The 22,620-nt window shown below is 49.7% G+C and overlaps 1 protein-coding gene across 2 annotated transcripts in view; it reads right to left on the minus strand.

Moving 5' to 3' along the window:
* Positions 1-22,620, minus strand: part of FAM53B (family with sequence similarity 53 member B) — an 82,196-nt gene that overhangs the window by 36,698 nt on the left and 22,878 nt on the right. For both annotated transcript variants that reach the window (XM_077126340.1, XM_077126341.1), the window contains exon 3: positions 17,478-18,256. In XM_077126340.1, the coding sequence (XP_076982455.1) occupies positions 17,478-18,256 (779 nt within the window). The remainder of the gene's footprint in view (positions 1-17,477; positions 18,257-22,620) is intronic.

Here is a 22,620-nt window from a genome sequence, read left to right on the forward strand (position 1 = left end):
GGCCTCCAATGTTTCAGTGCCTACCTCATCACCCTCAATAACATTTATCTGTCCTGCCTGCTAGCACCAGGCTCCCTCCATGGGCTGGGCACACCTATCCATGGAAAGCTGGACAGAGTACCAGGTGTAGAAGCCTGAGAGACTGAGCACCTTCGGTGGCCAGCACAGCCTTTGGGACATCCTGGTGCTCTGCTCACCCCCAGAAAGCTGCAGAGAGGGTGCTAGGCTTGGAAGGCAGAGATCTGGGCTGGTTCTCAGGGTCCCCCATGCCCCACTCTAACCATACTCCAGCCATATGAGTTGGTACGTTGTCTTAGAACATCCACCCATCCACTCCAGCTGGGGCAGAGCTGGGCTAGGGCTGAGGCCCCAGGCCTGTGCGGGCCCTTCTGGCAGGAGAACACTTTCACTCTTCTGTTGAAGGGGCTGGTGCCAGGTCACATACATGATGGGGAGAATCTCACCGCGCCCCACGTTCCCCACCACTGGCTTTCTCCAACCTTCCTGCACGTGTTCTAACCGCCGGGTGAACTCAGCATTTGCCATCTTGAATCACTGGCCTGGTGAGGTGGTCCTCACCACAACAGCGTTGTGTACTAATGCTACACACCAGGAGGCCGGGCTGCCTGAGTCCATGGCTGCACCCGTGGAGGGTGAAGAGTGCCCACACCCTCCATGTGCTTGGTACATGCGGCCTGAAAGAAGGACAAATCCGGAATGTGAAACTAGTCCTCAGGGGACATGAATACTTCATTTTGCTCTGCCTCAGCTTATAGCTGGCTATGGAGACCCAGCTGTTCCTACCCCAATGCCTTTCCCTATAGCCTGCTACCCCTTGGAGGAACAGACGGGGCCTGCTGCATGCTGGTCTCCCCGAGACCCTGGCCAGGCTCTTGGACACAGCTGGTGCTCAATCAGTACATGCTGATTTGAACCATTTTACAGGGCTGTTAGCTGCCTGAAGTCTGAGGGCCCAAAAGGTTCCCATGACGGGTAGGGCCATGTTTCTGAAGCTCCCAGGCTGACGGAGCTGTAGGCCCAGCATTCCTGTAAATCCCTCCTGGGAGGGAGGGGAAATCAAGAGCCACAAATGGAGTTCTCAGGAAAAGACAGGGCTGCTCTGGGACCTTGTGCTCAGCTAGTGGCTGCCATGTTCCACCCAGGGCTCTCCCCACACCTGCCCCGGAACCCATCTAGGCTCATGTTCACTGCTGGTGGGTGGATAGGCCCAGCCCTGGGAACTCCCCACAGACAGGGCCTGGAGCTGGAGCTGGTCAACCCTACAAAGACTGGCTCAGATGCCACAACCCAGGTGACATATGGTGACAATGCATGGCCAAGCATCAAAAAGCAAGATGGCAAATGAGGAGAAGTGATCAGAGCCTGATGCTCTGCAAAGCCTACCTTCTCAGCATCACCACCAGAACCTTACATTGTCACCTGCCTTCCTGTCCCACCCATCAATGACTGCCACCTGCCTCCTCTAGCCCTGCCCTGGCCATGCCCCAGTGACATCAGAGTGATTGAGGTTTCACAAGTACTGTAATTCAGTAGAAAAGAAGCCCAAGGGGACAAAGACAGGATACTAAGACACAGCAACCCTCTCTGGGCCTTCCTGACTGGCCCGTCCCACAAATGGGATGGAACAGGCAGGGGCAGGACTCCACAGTTCCAGGATGGAACAGTCGCAAGCATCTAAAAGCTCCCTCACTCAGGAGTCCCAGGACCCACTCTTCCCTGGGGCTGCTGTCCTGGGAGAGTGAACACAGTCCGGAGGACCAGCATGTCAGAGCCCAGGTACCAATAAAAGCCAGGGCAGTAGGCCTCTTATCCAGCCTCCTCCTCAGTGCTGGGCACATGGGGCCTCCCTAAGGGAAGGCTCAATCCCCACATCACAGAGAGGATGCTGAGGCCCAAAGAGGTATAGTGACCAGCCCCAGGTAGCCACCCTTCCAGGGAGCAGCCCACCAAGACTCTGTGCTCAGCCCAAAGAGCCCTGGAGCCCAGACTCCTTCCACTGGGGGACCTACCATCCGAGGCTCGGGAGAGATGCTGGCACACTGGTTTGCTTGTCATTTTCCCTGTGTGACAGAAGCTAAAGCTCTGATGTCTCTGCTGAGTGACAATTAGCCTCGCACCATTTCAGATTAGATCTCCTTTTTCTTGCCAAACAGTTAATGCTGCATAATCAGCTCACATCTGCTAAAACACTCTTCCAAACACACGGCCGCCGGTAGGCGGGCTGCTACCCCTTCTGGCTGGACCGTTTCTGAGCAGGCCTGTTCCCAAAAAAAGGGTCTTTTCTTCTACCGGTTCCCCTCCTTGATTCTGTGCCCACGTTTATTTGCCATCAATCCTTAGAAAGCTTCATTATCCAAGACAGTTCCAGATTAAAGTGTGATTTCTGGAAATCCTCCAGGTGGATTTGTGTCTTTTAAAAACTGTATATCAATTACAAGGAGGGATAAAGGGAGCATACATTTGCACAGAGCATGTGCACTTAGAACTGCCCAAGGATAAGATACACCACCAAGTCCCAGGCTGGATCTGTCACCCTTCCCCATGGGGCAAGTGAAACTCTGAAACAGAAAGGCCTGACAAGGTAAGCAGGACCAGATGGCCCAGGAGCCCTTCCCCCTCAGCTCATTATCTTTCTGGGGTGACTACATGAGAACAAGGTGAAGAGGCAAGAAGGGAAATCGTGGTGAAGACACTGTGCTCTGAGGGCCCACGATGTGCAAAGACCAGGGCCAGCGGAGCAGAGCTGCCTTGCAGCAATCTTCCAGGCCTCCTTCTCTCCTCTCTTGCCAAGTCTTCAGCCCTCTCCGTCAGGAGTGTGGTTGGAATTTTCCCTCTGAGAACACAAAAAGCCAAGCTCCCATCCCTCTTGTCCTCATGCCTTGACACCCCTATGGCTGGTTACTTCAAAGGCACCTCTGGGGGAAGAAGAGCAGGACCCAAGACCAAGGGAGAGGGGTGCACCCCTGCTGCCCCAGCACGGTCTGGCTGAGGGCCTGGGGGAGGCTAGCTGGGTCCCTGGGCTTGGGCAAAGAGCAGGTCAGCCTTGGGCCCCTGCCCCACCATTCAAGACTTGTCACTCTGGGGGATGGTAGTGGCAGCAGCCGAGGAATAAAATCTTCCAACAAGCCACAAAAAACAGATGACACAGGTTCTACTTCAGCAACAAGAGGATTATTCTAAAATATGGCAAGTCCAACTGAGGAACAAGACCTGCATTTCAGGATCCTCCCCCAGCCTGGGAGGGACCAGATACCTGGGCTGCCCCCCAGAGCAGAAGAAAACAGAAGAGGAGAGCTGGACCATGCCACTGCGGGTCAGGCTGAAGCACTCTCCCAGGTAAAGCAGACTGCCATCCAGGGGGGCCTCCCTACCCCAGTGCCCTGGCACAAACCTGAGAACTCTCAGCTCAAGAAATGCCACTGGTCTGCTCGAGGGCCAAGGAAGGAGACTGGGTGGCACAGTTGGGTCGATAGTAGAACTGTGAGGGCCCTCACGGTTTAAGAGCCCCATGGGCAGGAAAAGGGGCCATGCTCCCTGAGACAATCCCATGTACCAGTCCCTGGGTCAAAGGCTGCACAACAGCCCCACAGTAAGGATATGCCCATCTCCACTTGTGGGCCAGGCAGCTAGTGATGTTGGGCAATGGTGGGCACAGCTGCCCGCATGGAAGGGAAACGGCCCTGGCCCATGGCCAGGGAGAACAAAGATGGAGCTCAAGTCACTGCCCAGCCACACGGCAAGGTTGCAAACAGCTCTGACCTGCCATTTCCTCCCTAAAGCGTGGAATGAGAGGAACTTCTCCCAGGTCAATGAAAGGATCACAAAGTCTGAGGAAAACTCAAGAACAACCAAGTCTCACAGAAATGCCAGCCAGCATGGTGAAGACCCAGAAAGGAGAACACGACAGCCCTCAGGCCTCCAGCCCATCACTGCCACTTCCCACTGGGCTTAGAACTGAAACCCCCTCTTCACCATAGCAGGCAAGGCCCGATCAAGCTGACCCCACAACCCCTTCAAAGCTCCTCTGAATGCCTTCATCGCTCGGGACCCTGTGACAGTGGCCTTGCTCTGCCCGAACCAGCTCAGCTCACTCCCACCTCAGGATTCTGGGGCTTGCTTTTCCCTCTACTGGGGATGCTCCCCATTACCATGGGGAGCTGGAAGGTTTCAAATCATGTGGGTCTTTGCTCAAGGATCACCTCTTACAAAAGGCCCCCCAGGCCCCAGTTTGCAGGTGGTTGTCCCATATTCTATCCTCCCACCTGGCACTGCACTTCACCCCAGCCATTATACTTCCTTTCACACACATATCCCCATCTGAAATTACTTTGAATTATCTATCCCCCTTTTTAGAAAGTAGCTCACAGATAAAAGGAACAACCAGGTGTAAATGGCAGAAATGTCCCCAAGGCCTAGCAGGGGTCCAGGTATCCCACAGATGCCAGCTATGACTGGTAGGAACCTGAGACAAGAGCTAGCACAAGTCTCTATGTCCACATTCCAGGGAGCTGGACACACATTGGGAGATGGCAGCTTGGCCCAGGTTTTTATAGGCCGGTCGCATGGCTATAGGAGCTAAGTGAAAGCAGGAGGGCTCAGTTCCCACAGCCAACAGTCAGCCTAGATCACTGAACCGCAGCACTCAGTCTCAGCCCAAGACCCACCCACACATCAACATTGTGCTTGATGGGGTGGGGCCCTGTTGCCTGTTTCCTGTGAGGCTCTGGAAATAGGGGCCCTTCAGGGAGCCCCGAGATGGGCAGCAAATAGCAGGCAGTGAGCCTCACATCTTCCTCTCCTTTTCCTGGGGCCTTCAGTCCCAAGGTGGGTAGCACGAGCCACTAGGCTGAGCAGCAGGCTGTGTATCTTCCTGTCACCTTCATGGAGCTGTCACTTCATGGAATATCATGGAGCTGATATTTCAGCAGCCATGCTCTTGACCCCAGCAGGGGCACTTTGTTCCATCAGTAGCAGATGCTTCCACTTTACAACACTCACAAAACCACCTTCATTAAACTCCCTCTCCAAGGCTATCTCGGAGACACCAGCCCTGGCTAGCCAATGCTCACTTCCTTGGAGGTCTGGTTCCCCTCCCCATGGACCTTGACTCCAAGCTTCCAAGTTTGGTCCTTGAGTCCAAGGGTTCAAGCAGCTTCCAGCAGTAGCTTCTTCCATGAAGGCTTGGCGTTCTCTTCCTGCCCCTTCAGTTCTTCACATACCTGGTTAACAACTTCTTACAGTGAATTCTGTTAACATAACAGGTGGTTTCTCTCTCCTCGTGGAGTCCTGGCTGATCCTTTAGGCTTGCTGCACTCTCCATGCTCAGAGCTCAGGCAAGGAAGCAGCTGAACCTCCCCACCCCCATAACACTCCATAAAGACTCAATACCTTGTGTGGCCTTGCACTGTTCCAGGGAAGGGGGTGGGGGTCCTGATGATCTTTAGCTACATATATCACTGAGGTGAGCTCACTGCTACTACTCACACATTCAACTTCTGGTGGTTGTACTATATTTTAGAACCAAAATTTTCATTTGTTTTCTAAAAAAGGAAGAAAAAAATGCCACCCTCTCTCCCCACAAAAAGTGGAATTATCCGAGAGTTCTACTAAGACTTTCAAAGGAGACATTATTACTCTTTGGCCATACATAGGCAATTAACACCCACTCTGAGTCAAGTTAAACTAAGTTCCTGATGGCCTGGGTACTGCAGCAGAGTCTGTTCTACGGTGTGGCTTCAAGTGGCAAGAAAGGATGGTAATTCAGGACAGCACATGATGCAAAATGTTATAGACAAGCAGGCTCTCATCAATGCAGAGCTTCTCTGTCAAGGCAGTGTTCGGAATGACAGAGGGCCACATGACAAGAGGCAAAATGGCTAAACTGAGGTTCATGCCCCACCCTCACCCCACAAGAGCCAGCAGCCAGCTCACTCTTGGGTCACAGGCCCAGACAGGCTTCAGAGCACACTGATCACTGACGTTCAGCAATGAGCTCCTGGAGCTCCTGGAGCTCTCCTGTAGGTACCAAGCTCACTTAAGGGGGTGCACAGCCTACCTGGGAGGCAGGAAGAAAGGAAATGCCCAAATTCTCCCAGGGACTCAGTTTTCCCTTCCCTGTGCCCTCTGAGGCTGCTTCAGCAGGAGATCCAAGAGACCATCCCAGGCTCCTCGTTTTCTAGGGATGCTTTCTCAGCAGTGAAGGGACCAGATGAGGCACAGTGGAGGCCAGATTCGGCGTGGTAAGCATCTGCAACTGTGAAAGCTTCCATACTTCCCCAAGCCCGAGTCCACAATGGAGGAGTCCAGTTTCAAATGGACAGAGACAGAAATACTTCAACAAAGGAGTCAGAAGTTTGAAAACTGGAGGTGATGGAGAAGGATGAAGAATTGCGCTTCCATGGTATGGAAAGGGTAGCTTGGGCTAGCAAACTACTGACATTCTAGGATTTGGAGGGCGAGAGTAGTTCCATGGATACTTACAGAAACAAAATGAATCACAATGATCAACTAAACTTCATTTCTACTGAGAAACAATTAAGAAGAAATATGGCCAAAGTGAGAGCTACAGGTTAGATAGGGATAAGGACTGAAGATCAGCCAACACTAAAAAAGAGCAAATGAAAGGAAGCTACCACTTACGAGGATTAGGATGACTGAGTCTCTGCCCAGTGAATCTATGACTAGGGGAGTTGGATGCTAATAAGGAGATTAACCCATCAGTAGACACACTGGTATCCCCCAGGGATGCTTCTTGAACCTTTAACACAAATTATACCTTCCACCCCACAGGTGAGCACACCATCACATTCGCCAACAGCCTCCTGGTTAGCCTCCCCGCTTTCTCCATACCCAGTTCAGAGGGGACTTTATCTGGGGTACACTTGCTCCTCTGCTTAATAAAACTCTCTAAGGGCCCCCCTATACTCAAAATAGGAGTCAAACATCTTCCAGGGCTTACAGAGAAGGGCACCTGGGCCCTGCCTACATCCCTGACCTATGCTCCTCGCCTGCTCTGCTCTAGCCACACTGGAGTTTTGCTTAGCCCCTTGAAACCTCCAAGCTCCTCCATGAAAGTTATCCAGTGCTTCCCAGGCCTGGGGCACTTTCCATGTGCAACTCTCGCCCATCCTTCAACACGGCTGAAAGTTATCTCCTCAGGGAGGCTCCCCGCTGTTGCTGCTGCCTCTGCCCTTGGCTGCTCCCTCTTGGCACTAGCTCTAGGGTATCCTAAGAAAACAGTCCGGGAGCCCGACTTCCAGCACATAACAAGGAACAGGGCCACCAGTACACAAAGCACCTGGATGGGCCATGAGGAGCCACCCAGGGTTTCAGACCATTAACTCTGCCACAAAAACTGGGATAACAATCAAGGATAGGAACTTGCTTTTAACCACCTGTTTCTGCCTCAGTATGTCTGGCACTTCCCATCAGAACGGTATTTCCAGACTTTTCTGAAGCAGCCATTCATCCATTGCAGCAGTAAATCAAGCCCACCCTTCTCTGACTGGTGCCCTGGAAGGTTCATTCACAGGTGGGCCACCACCCACTTTATGTAGGATTGGGAGCCTGTAAAAGTGGGCTCTCTGATCCCTTCTGTAGGCTCTAGGTCAGGACAGTGAGCCCCGCCTGAGGGACCTCAACCATCTATGCCATCCCGATGAGCCATGACTGGGCACAGCACCTCTGCAAAATTCCTAGGGCCGGCACTGGCCTTCAGTGCTACTCCTGGACTCCCACACTCTCCTGTGGGGGGGGGGGGTTTGAAATAGCCAGATGCTGGTGCCAGACTGCCCCAGGCCCACTGATACACTGATATAGACTCGGGTCCTCGGCCCAGGAGGCTGCAGTTCCCTGGCTTCCCAGCTGACGCTGGACACCTTGAAGCAACCTGAGGACTTCTCTAAACACTTCCCTTTGGGTCCTTAGGGTTGAATGGACCTGTCTGAGCTGGTCAAAGAGGCAAAGCTGCTGCTGGCCCAAATGCCTTTCCTAGTTCGGCTTGGATGAAGAAGTAGTATAGTCGTCCTGGGGATGTGTCAGTGCTTCGCTGGGAAGGTTCCATTTCCCACCTGACCACGAGGGCCTCCACCTCCCAGGCCTCTGTGCCTGGCATCAAGGCAGGGCCTGACAAGCCTAGGGTACTCCGAGTACATCTGGGGGGTCAAAAGCTCTCCTCTAGTGGCTGGCTCAGGAAGAAGAGGCCCCCCACTCCAGGAAGTATGGGTGCCCCCATGCTTCACCCCCTCAGGCTCCTCAGTGCCCTTCTGCTCAGAAGGGCTCCAATTAAGGCATGGAAAATCACCAAGTGGCAGGAAAAGCTGCCTCCCTGGCAGGTCCCCAGCTGAACTCTTCCTAATTTTTTTTTTATGGCTGGGAGATCAAAGCTATTGTGTTAACACTCGGCCTTGACCTGAGTGACCTTAGCAGATCACTTATACAACCCAGTAGGCTCCGGCAGGGGTGGTAAGGAGTGGTCCAGAGGCCTGCACAGGTTCCCCTGGGATTACCAGGGCCCTCGTCAGGGGAACTATGGTGTCATTCCAGGCCCATTCCAGATCTGGCTGATGACCCAGAGAGGCCACGCAAGAGGGCCACCATGGGCGCTCAGGGGGCCGCAGGGCCAGGCTGACTTGGTGGATCAGGTTGGTATCAGCAGAGAGCCAGCACGTGAGTCTGTACTACATCCTTTGCAGCTCCCTGAATCCTCTCCATGCCCATGAGAGAAGGGAACTATTACTGCCATCTCACAGACAGGGAAATGGAGGCCTGCAGAGATAAAGTCACACGCCCAAGGGCACACAGCTGAAATACAGCAGGTAGAGCACAGCACTGAACCAGAAATCCGGTCTTCCCAGGCCCGAAGTGACTGTGCGGCTTTGGGCAAGTCACTGAGTCTCCCTGAACTCTGGAGGCCCCACCTCAAGTGACAGGCAGGTCAGAGCAGGGATGGCAGATGAAGTCCAATGGCTGCCCTGTTAGTGGCCACAGGGGTAGCCAAGTGGAGAAGCCAAAGAAAGACTCTCTCTGTGCTCAACAGCAAGGATGGCCGATTGGCAATGTCTGTCATGAGCACAGACAAAGGAGTGCTGGGTGGGAGCCCAAAACTGCCCCTTGGCATCCACAGCTCTGAGAGTCCAGGTCCGAAGGACTCTCCTGTGTCGAAGCCTGTCCTAACTCCCACTGAGTCAGAAGCAGATACTCCCATGTCCACCAAGGTTTTCCTGTCCTTTCATTCAGATTTAGCTCATTCCGACTGGAATTATGGGACATTTCATGCCTACCTTTCTCAGCAGGACTTCTCGCCCTCTGGATTCACATTGTAAAGGGAGATCACCTCAGAATTCCTCAGTTTGTGGTCATCTCAGTCTCCATCCCAGCAGGCTAGGGGTTCAAGGCAGCAAGAAGCCTAACAAGTGGAGTGGCCAGCCAGCCACTGGCAAGATAGACAGGTAGAGGCCAAAACGGCTCAGGCAAGCCAGGCCTGCCAATGGGATCAGGCCGATGGAAAGCACAGCTGGCCTGCACCTGCTGGGGTTATCTGAGCAAGACAGTCACACAGTGGCAGAAGGGTGACGCCATATACGGTGACTGGGGAAGGACCCACAAAGGTGGCCCCTGCTGGCACACAGAGTGATGGCTCAGCCTTGCCCAGGGATGAGCCTGTACAGCAAAGAGCCTTAAGTTATTAATGAGCATTTGACAACCCCTCCAGTGGCTTTCCTGCAGCAGACCCTCATCCATGGAGACCCTGCAGCCCCAGCCAATGCCACACTCCAAATCTGTCCAGGACCACAGCACCAGCTCTCTGCAGCTACCCAAGTGGGCTGGCATGCTGCTTTCTACCTCGTGCTGCATTCCACCCAAGACTGCCTCCGGCCAGCTTTCAAGAGGCCCTCAAACATCTGCTAACATAACAGTTGCTGCCTGTTTTGAAGCAGCTTGGGGAGACTTGGGGACTCAGTGTGTGGGCAGCTGCGATCAATCAAACCTCTGTTTCAGTACCCCGACCCCTCCCCATAGACGTCTTGCTTCTGTCTGAAGCACTGTGGAGAAATACAATTTGTTGCTCTTTCAAGCTGACCAGCCTGAGCTAAAAGTACAACAGGGGCAGTGACACCCAGGGGCATGGCCATCAGTGGAGAATCTTTTTCACTGTAGCTTCTTTTGGAATCTGTGCTCACACACATGTGACCCATTTCTAAATCGTAAGGCACAGCTAAAGTCCTGCTGGAAGCCAACCAACACTTGGTGGTCAAACCAGGTCTCCAAAAAGCAGCAACTAATAACATCAGCCAAAGTCCTGCTCATAAACAACACACATCTACAGCCTAGGCCCTGCCTCAGTGGCATACAATGTCATTTTGCAAAAGGGGGCTGCAGCTTCGCATTAAACACCAGGCAGAAGGGTCTCTAAGACCATTAGGAGGAAGAAAACTGTGTGGGGAGATCAACAGAATGAGACCTGAACATGAGCAGGAGCAGAAATGATTCTCCAGGCTGCATTAGAGCAACCTGCTTTGCAGAACCAAGAGGTGGCAGTCACCACCCCAGCGAGGGATAGGTGCTGCTGGAACCAGCACTGTGCCATTTCCCCTAGATAGAATCTGCCTGTACTCAGGACCCAGATGGTTTGGGTTACCCACAGTCTTGTTTCACACGGCTACCCAAGACTTTGGCATTGGAGGATTTAAGAGCCCATGATTCAGTGGTAGAATTCTCGTCTGCCATGTGGGAGACCCGGGTTCAATTCCTGGTACTCCTAAAGAAAAAAGATATTCAACAAACGGTGCTGCAATAACAAGATATTCACATGGAAAAAAAACCCACACCACACAGCATACAAAAAAAAAAAAAAACCAAAACATACAAAAAAGCCATGTATGAAGATGGTCTGAAAGCCACTTCTGAATTCCCACTCACTGCTAGCTGATGGGGATACGGCTGGGAGGGGCAGGGCCACAGGAGAGGGCACCTGGTGGGTTCCTGAGATCAGGATACGCAGGCAAGGAATCTCCACTGTGGGTGGCTAATCAGATTCACAGAAGGAAGGCCTGTGGGCAGATGGCATCCTCGCCATTTTCAACAGAAAAAGGACGAGGCAAGAAGAGGAGTTAACAAGAAGTTAGTGGCGAGGGCAGAAAAGGGAAACAGAACTAGAAGGAAAAAGATGGACAAATAAAGAAAAAGGGGAGTTCCCATAATGGACTGAGTATGCCTCCAGGTAACAGCTACACTCTGGGCTCAGCTCTGCCTCTGGAGTCCCCCAGAACCCACGTCTTGCACTGTAAGGACAGCACTCTCCCTGGGCCAGGCATGTGTGTGTGTGCAGAGACAGGTACTCACATACATACATCATACACACGTACAGATACACATCCACATGCATACCTACACCCTGTTTGGGATTGAATCATGTACCCCACAAAAGGCCTGTTCAAGTCCTAACCCCCAGTTCTGCAGATGTGAACTCTTTTGTAAATAGGATCTTTGAAGATGTAAGTATTAGTTAAGGTGAAGCCAAACTGAAGGGAGGCAGGCCTTGGTGAATGTAACTGGAATCCTTATAAGCAGAGGAAATTTGGATGCAGTCAGGAGAAACCAGAGGAGGCAGAAAGTGACAGATAACCAGGAGACGAAGACAAAGATGCCTTCACCAGAACACAAAAGACTCCAGGAGAAAGCACGGCTGCCATGTCTTGATGTGGGGCTTCCAGCCTCCAAGGCCGTGAGACTGTAAGTTGCTGTTGTTGAAGTCAGCCAGCCTGCAAGGTTTGTCACAGAAGCCCTGGGAAACTAAGACACCTACACATGTATGTCATTTCCCTTCTTCCTCCCAGCAGTCCTATAAGGACGATAATGCTGTAGTTTTCTGCATAGATACTCAGCAATTTGTCCACTGCTGCACAGCTGATGTGGCAGCTGGGATGAGCCCAGATAGCCCATCACCACCTCATCCTGCTCAGCTCTGTTTCCTCTCTCCAAGCTAAGCAGTTACATTCCTTTTATCCCTTTCCCATGGACTCCAGAAACCTCAGCAACCCACCTCTTCTTGAAGGTCTTCTGGAAATCAAGCAGTCCAGTGGGGTCCAGCAAGGCCTCTGTTTCTTCAGGAGCTGGAATGGATAAGCTCCGAGGTCATGCCCCCATCTGACCTCCTCTGGCTTCAGGCTATGGCGCTCTGGGCTTCCAGTGCTAATCTCTCTCAGTTCTCTCCCTTGTCCCCTTTATAGCTGGCAGGTTGGAGGGGCAATGGTTCCCATGCTCTCTCTGGTCACCCTGACGGTCTGAGGGATAACACTTGTGTGTTCATACCTGATCTGGGAGGTCTGCCCTGGGCCCTGTGGCCTAGTTCTAGTTGATGCCTCTAGGGAAACTGTGGGGGGTGGGGGGTGGGGGGAGAGCATCACCCCAGAGAACACAGCCCTTTGCAACTCTCACCTCCCCAGAGCTGGTGCTCATAGTACTCCTGTATAAGGTACTCAATAGGCAACCCCTTCACTTCAAAAAAGAGAAAAGGCATAAACCATAATCACAAGACCTATGAAAGAAAATCAAAGAACACATAAAGGAAGCAGTGGCAGGAAGTACGGAGGAGCGGAGCTGCAGATACAAGCCTGCTGTTTCCTTCCCATATATGTAGACCAACCCTTTCCAGTCTTGGAAAAACTACAGTCATCAGTCAGATGTCAGCCTCCTCTGAGCAGGGGGCAGGTTCCAAGCTGTCTGTTTGACAACAGTCCCTGGATGTAAGCAAGTGCCCAGCTCACGAGGTGCCCAGGTACGGGTTCCCCATTTTCCAGGCTGAGTTCTAGGCTCTTTTTTTTTTTTTTTAATTTTTTTTATTAATCAAAAAAAAGAAAAGAAATTAACACAACATTTAGAAATCATTCCATTCTACACATGCACTCAGTAATTCTTAGTATCATCACATAGATGTATGATCATCATTTCTTAGTACATTTGCATCGATTTAGGAAAAGAACTAGCAAAACTGCAGAAAAAGATATAGAATGTTAATATAGAGAAGAGAATTAAAATAATAATACTAATAAAAATATATATATATAAAAAGGAAAAAGAAAAAAAACAAAAACAAAAGATACAAACACACAAACAAGCAAACAAAAAACCATATTTCAGGTGCAGCTTCATTCAGTGTTCCAACCTAGTTACATTACACTTAGGTATTATTGTGCTGTCCATTTTTGAGTTTTTGTATCTAGTCCTGTTGCACAGTCTGTATCCCTTCAGCTCCAATTACCCATTATCTTACCCTGTTTCTAACTCCTGCTGGTCTCTGTTACCAATGATATATTCCAAGTTGATTCTCAAATGTTGGTTCACATCAGTGGGACCATACAGTATTTGTCCTTTAGTTTTGGGCTAGACTCACTCAGCATAATGTTCTCTAGGTCCATCCATGTTATTACATGCTTTATAAGTTTAGTCTGTCTTAAAGCTGCATAATATTCCATCGTAGGTATACGCCACAGTTTGTTTAGCCACTCGTCTGTTGATGGACATTTTGGCTGTTTCCATGTCTTTGCAATTGTAGATAATGCTGCTATAAACACTGGTGTGCAAATGTCCGTCTGTGTCTTTGCCCTTAAGTCCTTTGAGTAGATACCTAGCAGTGGTATTGCTGGGTCGTAATCCATTCTGCCATTCTATGTCTTTTGATTGGGAAATTCAGTCCATTAACTTTTACTGTTATTACTGTTTGGATAATATTTTCCTCTACCATTTTGGCTTTTGTATTATATATATCATACCTGATTTTCCTTCTTTCTACACTTTAGTCCATACCTCTCTCTTCTGTCTTTTCGTATCTGACTCTAGTGCTCCCTTTAGTATTTCTTGCAGAGCTGGTCTCTTGGTCACAAATTCTCTCAGTGACTTTTTGTCTATAAATGTTTTAATTTCTCCTTCATTTTTGAAGGACAATTTTGCTGGATATAGGAGTCTTGGTTGGCAGTTTTTCTCTTTTAGTAATTTAAATATATCATCCCACTGTCTTCTAGCTTCCATGGTTTCTGCTGAGAAATCTACACATAGTCTTATTGGGTTTCCCTTGTATGTGACAGATTGTTTTTCTCTTGCTGCTTTCAAGATCCTCTCTTTCTCTTTGACCTCTGACATTCTAACTAGTAAATGTCTTGGAGAACGCCTATTTGGGTCTATTCTCTTTGGGGTGCGCTGCACTTCTTGGATCTGTATATTTAGGTCTTTCATAAGAGTTGGGAAATTTTCAGTGATAATTTCTTCCATTAGTTTTTCTCCTCCTTTTCCCTTCTCTTCTCCTTCTGGGACACCCACAACACGTATATTTGTGCGCTTCATATTGTCATTCAGTTCCCTGATTCCCTGCTCAAGTTTTTCCATTCTTTTCCCTATAGTTTCTGTTTCTTTTTGGAATTCAGATGTTCCATCCTCCAGTTCACTAATTGTAGCTTCTGTCTCTTTAGATCTACCATTGTAGGTATCCATTGTTTTTTCCATTTTTTCTTCTTTGTCCTTCACTCCCATAAGTTCTGTGATTTGTTTTTTCAGATTTTCTATTTCTTCTTTTTGTTCAGCCCATGTCTTCTTCATGTCCTCCCTCAATTTATTGATTTGGTTTTTGAAGAGTTTTTCCATTTCTGTTCGTATATTCAGCATTAGTTGTCTCAGCTCCTGTATCTCATTTGAACTATTGGTTTGTTCCTTTGACTGGGCCATATCTTCAATTTTCCGAGCGTCATCCATTATTTTCTGCTGGTGTCTGGGCATTTGATCAGATTTCCCTGGGTGTGGGACCCGGCTGGTTGAAAGGTTTTTCTGTGGAATCTCTGGGCTCTGTTTTTCTTTTCCTGCCCGGTAGGTGGCGCTCGTGGCGGTCGTCTGTCTGCGGGGCAGTCGGCCCAGGAAACCGTGCGTGGAGGCGGGGGTCGCTGGCCGCAGCTTGGGGGAGTGCCGGTCCAAATTGCCCAACTGGCCCGAGACGCCAAGAGTGACGGGAGGGCCCCGCTATCCAACGTTCCCAGTCAGACCGGGGAGCCACGTGCGTGGAGGGGACCCCAGTCGCCAGCCGCCCCGGCCGGGAAAACGTGCGCCCCTTGGGTATCTCACCGCAGCGGATTCTCCCTGCCCGTTCAGCTGTTCCAGAATGGGGTACGCTGTCTTTTTGGTCTCTGTCGTGACTCCGGGAGCTGTTTCGTATTGTTTCTGTTTCTTTAGTTGCTTTTCTGGAGGAGGAACTAAGACCCGCGCGTCTTACTAAGCCGCCATCTTCTCCCTAGGCTCTTTTTCAGGGCTTGCCCTGAGCCTGGAATTTATAGACCCCTGGAAACCCAAGCCCCACCCCAACACACACTCTTTGCAAAGTCAAAGCAGCAAAGGCCCAGAGATCAGGGCATGCCAGAATCTAGATGCTGGCGGAGGGGAGGTGGGACAGGATGTCACTCAGGGGCCATCAGCTTCACCCCAGGGCTCTGGCCATAGACTCTTCAGCTCCCAACTTCCCAGGGGCCCCTTCTCCACTTTCTCCATGACCTACCCATCCTAGGCAGCCAAGCAAAGGCAGTGGATCATGGCAGTTCTCTGGGATGCAAGACTCACTCCTGGATCTTACAGGCCAGCCTAGAGCAATGAGGCAATCTATACATCTGGGCAGAGCCCCACCAACCCATATATTTCTAATCACTTTCTACCAATACGCAGACAGGAAGCACCTCCAATGATGCCAGTGGCGGTACTCCAACTTGTGGCTAATAAAATACAATTACACGTGTAAGCTGTTTTTGTCACCTATCTAGCTATTAGCTAATAAAATAAGCTCAGCATTAAATACTGAACAGAAGCCATTTATTGTACCCAGAACTCAGGGTTCTGGGTTGCCTTCAGAAGTCATCCAAATCTGTCATCTTTCTAGCCCTTTTTTTCCCTATTTAAATTTCTCCAGAGAAGGAAAAGTCCACTTGCTTATACAACGTAAAAGTGTATTTGATTACTCTCTAGCTAGTAAGTCAAAATGTTCAGTGCTCAGGGAAAAGAAACAGTGGCCCATGGAAGAAATAGGAGCAGGGAAGCCAGGGCAGAGAAAACTGTCAGCTGGCGAAAGTCGAAAGGTCCTAAATGAGCCTTGTGGGCACGGGAGAGGCAGAAGCTTTCACCAGCTTGCCGGCTGGTAGCTCCAGGCCAGAACCCTGAGAGCCTGGCTCTAGGGCCAGGTCACTTTAGCCTTGGGGGACCTGCACCTCTTTGGGGGGGGGGGGGGGCAGTGACTCCAGGCTGAAGGGGAACCGTCGGGGCAGAGAAGGAGCTCTCCAAACAGAAGCTACATTTAAGTCCCAGCTAAGTAAACAGTGCTGGGCAATAAAGCAAGACAGCCATCCCCTCTAGAAAGGGAACGGCACAAAGCACCTGCCCACCCCCACACAGCCACAGCGCTGCGAGAGCTAGTACACCCAAGACTTGCCTTACCAAGTGGATCTTCATCCACCTCAAACCCAGCAATGACAGATGATCATTGACACCAGACCAGAAAAGATGGACAGCCAGACCACTTAGCACTTCCTGAATAGAGCCAAGTGGCCACATCAACTCATCCTCAAGTTATGCAGGCAGATTCCAAGCTCCCAACCCCAGCTCCTAGCCCTGCTCCCAGCCCCAACTCCTAGCCCCACTTCCATCCCCATTCTCATTTCTCAGGTCCCATCCCTTCTCCCACCTCTAGCTCGTAGCCCTGCTCCCATCCTCGCTAGCCTCTTCATTAAGAACTGAACACAACCTCACTCAGGTCAAGGCCATCCTGAGGGAGGAGTATTAACTCCAAGGTCCTTCCATTCCAACCCAGTATCAGGGTCAGAACAAGAAAGACCACAGGACGAGGACGATGTCCACATGACAGGCGCGTGGGCTGAGATGTCGCCTACTGTGAGCAGTGAAGAGCACTTTGGAGGAGCACAGAAGACACTGACCACAGCTTCTTGATGGTCTAAAATGGTTAATTTAAGTTTAAACAAATGGGTATGTGCCTGCCTGCACCTCCACCCCCACCCCATCTCTTCCTAAAGCCACCGCCCAAGGCCTGACACCGGAGGCCCTGACACCAAGTCCCAGCATGTGTGAATGTTTCCTACAGCAACTGCAAGGGGTATTCCCGGAGCGGAGGCTGCGACACCCGGTGGGAGGAGGATGGGCCCTGCCCCTCACACCTGTCCGCTCCTGGGCCTCCAGCACCAAGTTTCACAGAGAGCAAGTACTTCTGATTCTAACCTGGGAGCTAGACTCTTGAAAAAAGGCCCAAGCTGAAGTTGTCTTTTTTTGAACAGCATTTAGAAAGAAAGTAGAGACTGGCATCCCTCATGTGGTGAACAGGAGAGGACCAGGTGGCAGAGGCTCTCATAGCGCAGCCTCATCACTGCAGCATCTAGCATACCCCAGGGCCCGGGGGCACCCGGCACGTGAGCTCTTACCTGGGCCATCTTGGCAAGGTCCAGGGAAGGCCTCTGTTCCTGGGCTTCCTCAGGGCGCCGTCGCTTGATGCCAACCTTCTTGTCGTTAAGGACGCACGGCTGAGAGCGGCTGCGGGAGAGTCCGCTGGGGCGTCTTGCCAGCTCTGGGGTTGAGGCAGGGGTGCTGTTGGCAGAGGGGGGGCAGTATTCTGAGAAGGAGAATTGCTCGTGTGAGCAGGAGAGGGATCGCTGAGTGTCCAGCCGGCACTTTTCCGCTGGGCTCGGGTCGGGGCTCCAGACATCACCTGCCTGTCCACAGGTGGCCAAGCCTGGTGCCCCTTGGCTGGGCTGCCCCCCAAACCTGTGGCGAAAGCTCGCCTGGTCACAGGGCGAGGAAAGCACGTTAGCCCGAGAAGGGAGGCTAAAGCTGGAGCTTCTCTGCATGGTGCCGAAGCCATTAGAATAGCGTGGGACACTGCCCCCACTGTGACACCGGCGCTTCTCCACGGGAGTCCAGACTTTGGACCCCAAGGGTCTCCAAGACGTCCGGCAGCTGGACATTTCATCAGAGAAGGACAGTGACCGGCACTGGCGCTTGCTGGGGGGCGCGGAGGGGTTCCCATTGTGGTCGCTGAGGCTGAGGTCTTGGATGAGGCTGGTCACAGCACAGGCCGTCACTGCCTCCCGCTGCCACAGAGGGCCATCCGGACACTTCTCCGGCAGGCACTCCCAGATACTGGCGCTTGGCTGATCAATCTGCAGAGGGCACTTTCTGTCCAGGTCTCGCCATCTGTCATTTTCTGGTTCACAAATAACAAAGAGATACAGGATTTGAGAAGGCCTTCCCGCCAGCCCTCCATCACTACGCTCATTGCCAATTTAAACATGGGGCTGCAAAGCCAGAGAGGCCCTCAAAACCATCCCAGTCCAACCTCGTTTTACAGCCAAGAACCAAGACTTGGGGGTGGGGCTGAGGGGGTATGGGTCCCACGGCCCTGTGCTGAAGTACCACAAAGCCTAGAATCCAGGGAACCCCTTGGGACCCTTCTATGGTTTTCCTTCCAACCTGACATATCTGCCTCCCAGGAAACCCCAAAGCAAGATTTTCACTTTGCAGATGGGAGACCATCCTGCTGTACCCTGTCCTGGCTGGTGGCAGGCAGAGTCACGGCCATCTGTCTGCTGAGTCCATACCCAGCAGCCTGTCGCTCTTGGGCTGGGATGGACAACCAGGGCCAAGGATGAGACTTTCAGAATTTCAGATGATTAAAGCCAAAGAGAGCTGGGAGGCACTGCCAGTTAGACCCCTTATCTGAATTCTATCTTTAAAGCTCTTACTGATAACAGAAGGCGGACCTCATATTGATTTATGCCCTCAGTCCAAAAATGCACAACACCTGCCCAACACTGAGCCCCTTTCTGCAGGCTTGCTGGATTTCTTGCTTAAATGGAGCACATTCAAAGCCCTTAAAACCTAGTCTCAGGTTCCGGGTCAAGATGGCGGCTTAACAACATGCGCATTTTAGTTCATCCTCCAGAACAACTACTAAATAGCCAGAAACAGTACAGAACAGCTCCTGGGGCCACGTCAGTGACCAGACATACAGTGTACCCCAGTCTGGACCAGCTGGACCATGCTGCGAGCATCCCCCAGAACAGTGAGTTCCCAAAGCTGGGGCGGCTGGCGCCCCTCCCCCACAGGCCGCTTCCCAGAGGGGAAAGGAAAGGATTTTACCAGCAGCAGGGACTGGGCACAATCAAACGCCAATTGTGGAACTAATTAACAAATTCTGACTACTAAAAATAGGCCCCCAGCTTAGGTGAACCTGATCAAAGCGGAGGTTGCTCATTTTTGCCCCGGCACCAAGGGGGCAGGACTGACAGAAAAAGGGGGAAAAAAACAAAAAAGAAGGAAACAGAGGTTTTTGTGGCTGTGTATCTACAAAGGCTTGATTGCCTCTGGATACAGCGGCAGGACTTTTCAGGCTGCAACTGCTCCAGGCATAGGCAGAAGTGAGCTCTTTTGGGGGCTTATCTGGAGCTTGTGCCTTCCCCAGGGGAGGGGTGAAGCCCCACCCAGGTGGAATCCCTCCATCAAAGGAATTCAGACACCAGGGCTTGGTAATTTGAAGCCATTAAAACCAGCCTACAACCTCTCCTCTGTCTCCACCACGCCCCCAGCAGAGAGAATCTGCCAAAGTTAAAGGTGCCACAACATCTTTTGCTGGTGGGACTCGCAGGCAAGCAAGTGCCACATACTGGGCAGGATAAGAAAAACAGAGCCCAGAGACTTCACAGGAAAGTCTTTTACCCTGCTGGGTCTCACCCTCAGGGAAAACCGATGCAGGTGGCTCTTTCCTCCTGATAGGAGGCCAGTTTGGTCTGGGAAAATCTGGCTGGGGTCTATAAAATCTAAGTAGACCCTCCTAAGTGTGTGTGTGGGAAAGGCACCACACAAGCAAGGCAAGAAACAAGAAAAGAAGAACTGAAAAATTCTCTTCTAGTTAAACAAAACTTAAGCTAAAGGTCCAGATAAAGCTGAATGGAATGTCAAAGAACAGACAGACAACAAATTCATCCAGCAAGAAAACCCTAGATAAAAGAAGTGAAAGCAATCTCCAGAATAAACTAATTAAGGTAATTAAATGCCTAGATGCCAGCAAAAAATGACAAATTACACTAGGAAAATTGAAGATATGGCCCAGTCAAATGAACAAACCAACCATTCAAATGACATACAGGAGTTGAAACAATTAATTCAGAATGTACGAACAGACATGGAAATCCTCATCAAAAACCAAATCAATGAATTGAGGGAGGATATAAAGAAGGCAAGGAAAGAACAAAAAGAAGAAACTGAAAGTCTGAAAAAACAAATCACAGAACTTATGGGAATGAAAGACACAGTAGAAGAGATGAAAAAAAAATGGAAACCTACAATGTCAGATTTCAAGAGGCAGAATATAGGATTGGTGAACTGGAGGACGGAACATCTGAAATCCGACAAGAAATAGAAACTATAGGAAAAAAAAGGAAAAATATGAGCAGAGACTCAGGGAATTGAAAGACAATATGAAGCGCACGAATATACGTGTTGTGGGTGTCCCAGAAGGAGAAGAGAAGGGAAAAGGAGGAGAAAAACTAATGGAGGAAATTATCACTGAAAATTTCCCAACTCTTATGAAAGACTTAAAATTACAGATCCAAGAAGATCAGCATACCCCAAAGAGAATAGATCCAAACAGACGTACTCCAAGACATTTAATAATCAGAATGTCAGAGGTCAAAGAGAAAGAGAGGATCTTGAAAGCAGCAAGAGAAAAGCAATCCATCACATACAAGGGAAGCCCAATAAGACTATGCACAGATTTCTCAGCAGAAACCATGGAGGAGAGAAGACAGTGGGATAATATATTTAAATTATTAAAAGAGAAAAACTGCCAACCAAGAATTCTATATCCAGCAAAACTGTCCTTCAAAAATGAGGGAGAAATTAAAACATTTTCAGACAAAAAAATCACTGACAGAATTTGTGACCAAGAGACCAGCTCTGCAAGAAATACTAAAGGGAACACTAGAGACAGATACAAAGACTGAAGAGAGAGGTGTGGAGAAGAGTGTAGAAAGGAAGACTATGAGTAAAGGTAAAAAGAAGGAAAATTAGATATGACATATAAAATCCAGAAGGCAAAATAGAAGTAAGTACTACTCATGCAGTAATAACACTGAATGTTAATGGATTAAACTCTCCAATCAAAAAACATAGTCTGGCAGAATGGATTAAAAAACAGGACCCATCTACATGCTGTCTCTACTCAAAGGACATGAGGCCAAGGACACAAATGGACATTTACACACCAATGTTTATAGCAGCATTATTAACAATTACCAAGAGATGGCAACAGCCAAAATGTCCATCAACAGACAGTTGGCTAAACAAACTGTGACATTTACATAAGATGGAATATTATGAAGCTGTAAGACAGAATAAAGTTATGAAGTATATAACAACATGAATGGACCTTAAGGACATTATGCTGAGTGTGATTAGCCAGAAACAAAAGGACAAATACTGTATGGTCTCACTGATATGAACTGACATTAGTGAATAAACTTGGAATATTTCCTTGGTAACAGAGACCATGAGGAGATAGAAATAGGGTAAGATATTGGGTAATTGGAGCTGAAGGGATACAGATTGTGCAACAGGACTGAATATAAAAACTCAGAAATGGACAGCACAATATTACCTAACTGTAATACAATTATGTTAAAACACTGAATGAAGCTGCATATGAGACTAATAGAGGGAGGAGGGCTGGGGCATAAATGAAATCACAAAGAAAGATAGACGATAAAGATTGAGATGGTGTGATCCAGGAATGCCTAGGGTGTATAACGATAGTGACTAAATGTACAAATTTTAAAAATGTTTTTGCATGAGAAAGAACAAAAGAATGTCATTACTGCAGTGTGTTGGAAATAGATGGTACTTAATATTTAAAAATTTCAACTAATGTGTGAGACTAAAAGAAAAAAAATGTTTATTTGGTACAAATCTATACTTTGACTAGTGCATCTCCTAATATAACTTACGTAGATAGTTGATTGAACACCTTAAGTACATGGAACTTTGTATAGGACATGAGATTTTGTTGGTTTGTCCAAGTGATGCCCTGATGAATACCAGAGTGATTTGATCAAAGTCCCCTTCGGGGAACAGTGAGAACGGGGGAAAACTCAACTTCCCCAAGTTGAATTCTTGATATTCTCACAAGCAGTGTTTACAACCAAAGCTATAGGCTGAGCCCCCAGTCTTGGGGTTTGTTCATATGAAACTTAACCCCACAGGGGATAGGTCAAGCCTACTCAAAATTCAGCCTAAGAGTCACCCCCAAGAGAACCTCTTTTGTTGCTCAGATGTGGCCTCTCTCTCCAGCCAACACAACAAGCAAGCTCACCACCCTCCCCCTGTCTACGTGGGACATGACTACCAGGGGTGTGGATTTTCCTGGCAGCGTGGGACAGAAATCCCAGAATGAGCTGAGATTCAGCATCAAGAGATTGATAAAAACTCTAGAATGAGCTGAGACCCAGCATCAAGGGATTGAGAAAACCTCCTCGACCAAAAGGGGAAAGAGTGAAATGAGACAAAGTGTCAATG

This window comes from Tamandua tetradactyla, chromosome 13, assembly GCF_023851605.1.
Source record: "Tamandua tetradactyla isolate mTamTet1 chromosome 13, mTamTet1.pri, whole genome shotgun sequence".
Lineage (NCBI taxonomy): Eukaryota > Metazoa > Chordata > Mammalia > Pilosa > Myrmecophagidae > Tamandua > Tamandua tetradactyla.